This window comes from Carassius carassius, chromosome 1, assembly GCF_963082965.1.
Source record: "Carassius carassius chromosome 1, fCarCar2.1, whole genome shotgun sequence".
NCBI classification, from domain to species: domain Eukaryota; kingdom Metazoa; phylum Chordata; class Actinopteri; order Cypriniformes; family Cyprinidae; genus Carassius; species Carassius carassius.
Genome location: NC_081755.1, coordinates 47,543,628 through 47,553,181, shown reverse-complemented (window position 1 = coordinate 47,553,181; position 9,554 = coordinate 47,543,628). Strand labels below are relative to the sequence as shown.

Below are 9,554 nucleotides of genomic sequence, written 5' to 3'. Positions count from 1 at the left end.
CCTTTAGCATGGACTAACACACACTATTTTTATTCCAGCATTTATTCATCTTTGTTAATGTTGATAGTCATGTAATTTCACAGTGCAATAATGTTCACAGCTACTTTTGCTTTCGAAACTAATGTTTAAATGAACAAATGCTGTAGAAATACTGTTTATCGTTCGTTCATGTTTATTAGTGTAGTTAACGAATGTTAACAACGGAAATCTTATTGTAAAGTGTTCTTCAGACCTAAATCCAACTGTTGATGTTACCCTAAACAGGTTGATGTTACAGAACTAGCTGTTTTGTTGACTGTGTTAAAGAGAAAATACTGTAGAAACATCACTGTATTAGTTTACTGTAAACTCAACTGATGAAGTACTCATGAACAAACCCGTCAGATCTAGAACACAGTCTCCTAGAAGCCGCTTCCGCTGCCCTCCATGTCTCCGGTGAGCACGGAGCGCTTGTGCAGCACGGCGTTGTTCCTCCGGGCCTGTGTCTGGGGCCCTGCGGGGGGGCAAGGGGCTCTGTACTGAGGCAGCCCACTCTTGGTGGTGTCCAGTTCTTCAGCGTCTCCTTCCTGAACCCTCAGAGCGGCGATCACCTCTCGATCAGACGGGCTGAGGGTCAGACAGCCGCAGCTATGGCCTTCAACACCGTCTTCCTCCCCGGGGTCGTCTTCCACCGTCATGAAAGCGTCTCCCCAAAGACTCTCGCAGAGGTCTCGGCCGTGTTGGTACATCTGAACAACAAACACAGATGCAAGTGAGAGCACAATACTTCTCAAACCCTAGATCCAACCTGACAGTAGAAGATGGCAGTTTATGCTAATACTGCTATAGTGGCCTCTTGTGGCAATGCTAGGAATGCACTATATATATATATATATATATATATATATATATATATATATATATATACTGTATATATATAATGTATATGACTTTAAAATAAAATAAATAAAAAAACACAACAAAATGACTAAAGCTGAAGCTAAAAAAAAAAAAAAATATATATATAAAAATAAAAGGCAAATATATTTTATAAATACCAGTGTATAAAAAAAAATCTGCTGTTCTCTATATTTCACTATTGTCTACTGTATTGAAAAACTGAAAATTAATTATTCACTGCTGCAGACAGTGATAAAATAGAATGACAGTATGAATCTAATTACAGTAGAGAACAAGAACAAGAATCAGTGTTCAGTCATGAAGCAGGAGATAAAGTAAATAAGAAATCACAAAAGTAATATGAAGTGCACAGACGCCGTTACGAGGAATCTTGTGTCCGTGTAGCGTCTGAAATATTGTTTAATGAAGATAAAACATCTCGGATCCTCTGCTAATATTGTCAGTCATTATATTCACACATCAGCAGATCATGCATATTAATGATTCCTGAATGTAGAAGCACACACACACACACACACACACACACACACACACACACACACACACACACACACACACACACACACAGACACACACACTTTCTCTCATTATTAGCTATTTTCACCCCTCACAACATGTGAAGTGTGTGTGTGTGTGTGTGTGTGTGTGTGTGTGTTTCTGTCACTCACGCTTGTGCAAATGTGATGATTGTGTTGATTATGAGATTTCACTGTCAGCAGCGTTTCCACAGAGACAGTGATCTTAAATCTTTATACTTTCTTAATTCACGTTGCATACTTAATCACTGCTTTGTGATGTTACTCTGAGGAAACTAGATGTTTGACTTCATGATCTTTCATCAAAATCGTAACCTTCACATTCGTCATTTCAAGTGAATGGCAGGAAAGTCAGAGTAAAGTTAAAAATCATGTTGGGATCACACGAACAGGCAAATTCTTCTTTGTCTTTGTCTTGGTATTATTTTACAACATGATTGACAGACAAAAACAGTCCAGCCGGCAGGTCACTTTTTTTTCTGTTTCCAACATTGTTATTGTTACATTGTTTCAACGTCTTACTTTTCAAGTTTTTATACATTGATTTATAAGTAATTAGTTTAACATTTTACAATCATTGATATTACATTAAACACTGCTGCAATGTTTTTTCAATGTTCAAACAGCATTATTGCAGCTCACTATTGCAGTTTTGAAGCTGTCAGAGTCACACTCCCTCTCTTTTCACATGTTCAGCATGTCAGTGGTGAGAGAGTGACATGAACTGACACCTTCACTCCTTGTGTGTGTGTGTGTGTGTGTGTGTGTTTCCAGCTGTGTCCAGGCCTGGAGACACAGCGTCTCTTCACACACTCTCTCCTGCATGAGCGTTCCTCTCCTCAGTGATGTTTACATCGCTAACACGAGAGCTCATCCAGTCCTGGGTACTAACTCATTACATGTACTGTGGCATAATGTAATCAGTTTCCAAAAATTACTAGTAAAAATACCTGTAATCAGAGTACTGTTTGTCACATTTTAAATGCTCATAATCAAATTACAGTTAATGTGTGTGGATTACATGATATACACACACAATAGCAGTAAATGAATAATAAAGGTAAACAGATCAAATATACTTCTATTTTTAGTGTTCACATGTTTAAATTATATTTAATTAAGTAACTGACCAACAAAAAATGCATTAAAATTAAAAAACAATTCATACCAAATTCGTTCCAAAGAAAAGAATTCTACAAACAAAACATATGAAGTGGTCAAATAATGATGTCTGACTCACTTCCCTTCTTCGTTCGATTTAACACCCCTTATGACGTGTACAATTTTCTTAATTAGCGAATGAACTAAACAAGACACAAACCAATAATATTTAAACATAAATAATATAAAATACAAGTGCATTTTTTTATAATGGTATGTTTAAAACAGGTTTGATAAAGAGTGAGCTAAAAGTAACCTAAAAAGTATGCAAGATAATATTACCTAAAATGAGTAACCTAGATCACGCTACTAACTACCGTTATCATCATGTAGTCAGTAACCGACTACAGTTTGTAAGTAATCTACCCAGCTCTGTGCTCATCAGACCCCAAACACACATTGTTCAAAACACCTTAGCAACTGCATAATATATACAACACCTTAGCAACTGCATAATATATACAACACCTTAGCAACTGCATATACAACACCTTAGCAACTGCATGGCATCATTCTAGTAGCCACCCACAACACTCTTGCAAAACAGTAAAAGGACACAAAAAACTACTCAAAACACTGTATCAACACACTCTAAACATTTCAAAACATAGGTAACATGCACAGCAAAGTGCTCAAAACACCTTAACAAGTTAGCACTCACACCCACAACAAACTTAATGGACTTTAACAACTACTTAGCAACATTCAGAACACCTTCTTAACTGCATAGAAACACCTGGCAGCACCTAACACATAGCAATGTGTGTAAAATTACTCAGAACACCTTAGCAACCACTTATCAACAATCAGAACACCTTAGCAACCACTTCAGTGTACTTTAGTGACCACTTTGCAACACACTCAATACAGGTGCTGGTCATATAATTAGAATATCATCAAAAAGTTGATTTATTTCACTAATTCCATTCAAAAAGTGAAACTTGTATGTAAACTTGTTCAACTTGTACACTTGTTTAAGTGTAAACTTGTTCAAATGTGTATTTCTTTTCATTTTGATGCGTATAACTGACAACTAAGGAAACCCCAAATTCAGTATCTCAGAAAATTATAATATTGTGAAAAGGTTCAATATTGAAGACACCTGGTGCCACACTCTAATCAGCTAATTAACTCAAAACACCTGCAAAGGTCTTTAAATGGTCTCTCAGTCTAGTTCTGTAGGCTACACAATCATGGGGAAGACTGCTGACTTGACAGTTCTCCAAAAGACGACCATTGACACCTTGCACAAGGAGGGCAAGACACAAAAGGTCATTGCAAAAGAGGCTGGCTGTTCACAGAGCTCTGTGTCCAAACACATTAATAGAGAGGCGAAGGGAAGGAAAAGATATGGTATAAAAAAGTGTACAAGCAATAGAGATAACCACACCCTGGAGAGGATTGTGAAACAAAACCCTTTCAAAAATGTGGGGGAGATTCACAAAGAGTGGACTGCAGCTGGAGTCAGTGCTTCAAGAACCACTACGCACAGACGTATGGAAGGCATGGGTTTTAACTGTCGCTTATATTGTGTCAATCCACTCTTGAACAACAGACAGCATCAGAAGCGTCTTGCTTCAAAAAGGGCTGGACTGCTGCTGAGTGGTTCAAAGTTATGTTCGCTGATGAAAGTACATTTTGCATTTCCTTTGGAAATCAGGGTCCCAGAGTCTGGAGGAAGAGAGGAGAGGCACACAATACACGTTGCTTGAGGTCCAGTGTAAAGTTTCCACAGTCAGGGATGGTTTGCAGTGCCATGTCATCTGCTGGTGTTGGTCCACTGTGTTTTCTGAGGTCCAAGGTCAACACAGCCGTATACCAGGAAGTTTTAGAGCACTTCATGCTTCCTGCTGCTGACCAACTTTATGACCAACAGGACTTGGCACCTGCACACAGTGCCAAAGCTACCAGTACCTGGTTTAAGGACCATTGTATCCCTGATCTTAATTGGCCAGCAAACTCGCCTGACCTTAACCCCATAGAAAATCTATGGGGTATTGTGAAGAGGAAGATGCGATTATGCCAGACCCAACAATGCAGAAGAGCTGAAGGCCACTATCAGAGCAACCTGGGATCTCATAACACCTGAGCAGTGCCACAGACTGATCGACTTCATGCCACGCCACATTGCTGCAGTAATTCAGGCAAAAGGAGCCACAACTAAGTATTGAGTGCTGTACATGCTCATACTTTTCATTTTCATACTTTTTAGTTTTTTGGATTTTTAAAAATCCTTTCTTTGTATTGGTCTTAAGTTATATTCTAATTTTCTGAGATACTGAATTTGGGATTTTCCTTAGTTGTCAGTTATAATCATCAAAATGAAAAGAAATTAACATTTGAAATATATCAGTCTGTGTGTAATGAATGAATATAATATACAAGTTTCACTATCTGAATGGAATTAAATAAACTTTTTGATGATATTCTAATTATATGACCAGTAGTTGTATATATATACAACTTTTACAACTGTATAGCAACACCTTGGCAATAACACTGTGGCAATGGGTTTTGCACAGATGAATATAACTCACATGTTCTTTATACTGTAAAGCTTCAGTAGTTTGTGTGGTTAAACAATATTATGTTTGGTATGGCATGTTACCTGTTGGTAGGACACACATCCGCCGCTGCAGTTCTGTCCGCGTGGGTCAGTGGTCCAGTCCCGAGCACACGTCATGTCCATTTTACATGCCTCGTACCTGCAACAGTCATCTACATTAAACAACAGCTAAACTGATAATTGATGAAGAACATTCTGATGCATTCAGCTCATTACTGTCAATCAAAGCTGGTTATCACACAATCTTATGAGCACAAGATGAGTGGGCGTGGCCTCACCAATCTCTGCAGAAACTGTGACACAGAGGCACCGCCTTCAGGGAGGAGTCACGATGTGGGTGTGGCCAGCGAGAAGCATCAGGAGAACAGCGGTAAAAACAGACGGCACGCTTCAGGAAGGACTCACAGCTACAGAGAGAGAGAGAGAGAGAGAGAGACAGAGACAGAGACAGAGAGAGAGAGAGATAAAGAGAGAGAGAGAGAAAGAGAGAGACAGAGAGAGAGAGAGAGAGAAAGAAAGAGAGACAGAGAGAGAGCGAGAGAGAGGCAAACAAAAGAGTTCAGCTCATGTTGTCATATGACCTCTGAAAGCTGATAAAATTAGCTTTTAAGCATATTATATATATATATATATATATATATATATATATATATATATATATATATATATATTCAATATTCTCAGTATTTTTAAATGCAATATAAACACATTGAGGAGAACAATAATAAGTATTTATACAAATCTTCACATAAGCAAAAACCAACAAATAAAGAAATATGGATTTAAAATTAATTAGCATGAATAATAAAAAGAAAGAATAAACAAATGTGGAAAAAGATACTAATATACTAATAAACATGAAATGATTTGAAAATAAAGGCATGAAATTTAAATAATGTTATAATAAAAATAATTAAAAAAGAAAAAAGAGAAAATATGACTAAATATGTTAATAAACACACATTAAAATGAAAAAAAAAAACCATGGATTGAAAATAAATATACATAAAAAACCTATATTATCATAAAAATGACCAAATAGCTAATTATAAAAAATAAAAATAATCAATAAATTAACAAAGAAAAATAACAAAAATGGATTAAATAAATAAAATAACTACCTGAATATATTTTGATGGGCTGTTTAAATCACCCTTAATAATATAATAATAAATACAATCTTTGTTTTACTCAAGACAGATATGATTAAAGATGCCGTTAAAGTCATTCTCAGTGGTATTTTAATCAATAATATGTGATTAAATCAGACAGTTTAGGATTTAAACCCCAGTATACATAATGAATCCTGATCAGCAGATGCTTACAGAGGGCTGAGGACACCACACTTATCCCAGTGAGAGTTATCCACGCCGGACAGATCCTGGACATCCTTCTCTGAACAACACGAGTCTGGACACAGACACAAGCATTCACAAACTACAATCCATGGAGACCCAATTCTACTGGGCTTTCAGAACGTGACACTAAATGAACTGGACTGGACTGTGTGTTTGTAAGGTGACTGTGAAGTGTGCACACACTCTCCCTGTAGAGCGAACACTGCTGGAGATGAGGCTCTGGGCTGGGTGTGGCTTTGAGTCTCCCGTCCCGCAGACACGCCCCCTCATGACTCATCACAGCGGCGGCCAATAGACTCGTGAGGTGGGCGAGGCCGAGCAGAACCTTGGACACGCCCATTTTTCACTAGAATTGATCTTTCAGTTTCTAGAAATAATGCGGGAGGAGAAACACTTGAACATCCATCAACAGACGAAGTGATGTTATAAAACACTTCAGAACATCTACATTCACAGCATGAAACTTCGATTCATATTTGCATTTATATTCTGCTTCATAATGATTTACTCAACTATAAAACTGAATTTAAGTTAACAGAGTTAAACATGGACATCTGAGGTTAGTTGATGTGTTTACTATTTTTAATGTTTATGAAAGAAGTTTCTTCTGCTCATCAAGCCTGCATTTATTTGATCAAAAATACAGAAAAAAATGTAATATTGTGAAATATTATTACAACTTAAAATAATTGTTTTTAAGTTTATTATACTTTAAATTATCATTTATTTCTGTGATGCAAAGCTGAATTTTTAGGATCATTATCACATGATCCTTTAGAAATCATTCTAATATGATGATTCATTATCAAAGTTGGAAACAGTTCTGCTGCTTAATATTTTTTCAGAACATGTGATACTTTTTAAGGATACTTTGATGAATAAAAAGTAAAAAAAAAAAAAAAAAAAAAAGAAGCTATGTTTTTAAAATATAAATATGTTGTAATAACAATATACACTACTGGTCAGTAATTCGGGGTAAGTAATTTTTTTTTTCTTCTTTCTTAATAAAATCAATACTTTTATTCAGCAAGGATGTGTTAAATTGATAAAAAGTGATAGTAAAGAAAATATATTATTAGAATATATATTATTAGAATTTTTATTTTTATTTTGAATAAATGCAGTTCTTTTTAACCTTCTTCATCAAATATATTAGACAGCAGAACTGTTTCCAACACTCATAATAAATCAGAATATTAGAATGATTTCTAAATGATCATGTGATAGACTGATGTTACATGTGACACTGAAGGCTGGAGGAATGATGCTGAAAATTCAGCTTTGCATCACAGGAATAAATTTTTTTTTTTTAAGTATATTCAAATAGAAAACTATTATTTTAAGTTGTAATAATATGATATGATTGATCAAATAAATGCAGGCTTGATGAGCAGAAGAAACTTCTTTCAAAAACATTAAAAATAGTAATGTTTCCAAACTTTTGGTCTGTACTGTATATATATATATATATATATATATATATTCTCTCTCTAAAATCCTCAATCAATTTTAGAGGAATTTCCGTCATAATACCATCATGATTTGGAATCAGTTCTAATGGAATCAAATGAGAATCTTCCACAAATCACATAATTCCTGCAGGATAAACAGAAAATACATTTCTGAAAATACGGACTGAAAATTAAGAATTTATTTATGCAACAAAATCTTGTCCGATTAAATAAAATAAAATAAAATAATAAATCCTGCTGGATAAACTGACATTTTGAATATAAAATAAAATTTAAAAAAAGATAAATCCTGCTGGATAAACTGAATTTTGAAAATAAAATAAAATAAAATAAATCCTGCTGGATAAACTGAAATTTTGAAAATATTAAAAGTAAGAATTTGTTTATCTAGCAGGATCTTATTTTGATTCTTAGAGTGTTGTTGTTTCTCCTTTACAATTATAATGAATTAATCATTCATTAATAATTAAAATAAAATAAAACCTAAAATGAATGAATCCATCAGTCTATAAACACTTCAGATGAGTTTTAGGTTAGGCCCAGTTTAAATCTTGTTTTGTTTGCTCAAGAAAGACGCCAGCCACATCATGATCTACAGAAACTTTCAATTGAGTTTTCATCACCATTACAGTCTTGAAGAGGCTCAGTTCAACACATAAAGTCTGATTAGCTGAATGAATCCTAATAGACAAGATCATGATTTGATCAGCGGACTAATTTCAGTCTTCCTCTGCTGCTCATATTAATGTCTTTAACTGTGTCCAACGGTCTAAGAGGAAGACAATCACAGACCGATTTACTCTTCTACACACGACAAACACCTCATGCCAGAGTTGACTCTTTCAAAGCACAAATAACTGTTTGTATGATCATAAAACTGCTTCATACCTGATCCTGGAGGCGTGCAGCGGCTGCTGTTAGTGTCGGATGCTCTCGCTCTGATCCACACACTCTTTACCCGGAGCTGGAGACGAAGGACATCTCGATGACAACGCCCCTCCCTCTCTCTCTCTCTCACACACACACACACACACACACACACACACACACACACACACACTGGTCATCAGTTGGATCTCAGTCAGTGCAGATATCAAACAATAAAAGCAATAACAGCCTAATGTGAACAGAATGCATCCTTGATAATGCATTCTAATAATAACAAGACAGAGGCTTTATTTCATTTGACCTGGTTTCTAAATGCATCTCATTATGTGCTACTGAGTCACTCTCTGCGTTTTCTGACATGTTCTTTTACAAAAACCTGTCCCGGGACAGTTGATGACAGTTACTGGAGGTGAATCCAGGGGGAATTAGGATAATCTGGGACGGTGGGTAAATTGGGACGCCTAAGCTTCTTGTCCCGTTACAAGCATGTCAACATGAGCGTATTCCAGCTGGTTCAAAGTCTCATCTCTTCATAAAACTGTTGGAATACATTGCAAGTGCAGAAAATGTACAATTATGCACAGAGAAGTGAGATGAATATTACTTTTATGAAATACTACTTAAAGTTCACAAAAACAACATAATGCATATACATTGCATTAAAACTAAAACC

The 9,554-nt window shown here is 35.8% G+C and overlaps 1 protein-coding gene across 2 annotated transcripts; it reads right to left on the bottom strand.

The window, feature by feature from the left end:
- Nucleotides 1–401: 401 nt before the first annotated feature.
- Nucleotides 402–9,554, bottom strand: LOC132153234 (riboflavin-binding protein-like). Of its 2 annotated transcripts, XM_059562619.1 has the most exons (6): nt 8,882–9,554; nt 6,705–6,888; nt 6,489–6,573; nt 5,442–5,570; nt 5,206–5,302; nt 402–728 (listed from the first exon to the last, which is right to left on the bottom strand). In XM_059562619.1, exons 2-6 carry the CDS (start codon nt 6,859–6,861, stop codon nt 402–404), a joined length of 795 nt encoding a protein of 264 aa, XP_059418602.1. In that variant the 5' UTR covers nt 6,862–6,888; nt 8,882–9,554. The 2 variants fall into 2 exon arrangements, with proteins under 2 accessions (XP_059418602.1, XP_059418593.1); XM_059562610.1 differs by lacking the exon at nt 8,882–9,554 and having other exon boundaries at nt 6,705–6,918.

Bases quoted from the DNA above. Each gene is read 5' to 3' on its own strand.
- LOC132153234 (XM_059562619.1), bottom strand. From the start codon at position 6,861: ATGGGCGTGTCCAAGGTTCTGCTCGGCCTCGCCCACCTCACGAGTCTA. The intron at 6,574-6,704 runs GTGTGTGCACAC...GTCTGTGTCCAG, and splicing joins GTGTTCGCTCTACAGGGAGA to ACTCGTGTTGTTCAGAGAAG. The intron at 5,303-5,441 runs GTGAGGCCACGC...TGACTGTTGCAG, and splicing joins CACAGTTTCTGCAGAGATTG to GTACGAGGCATGTAAAATGG.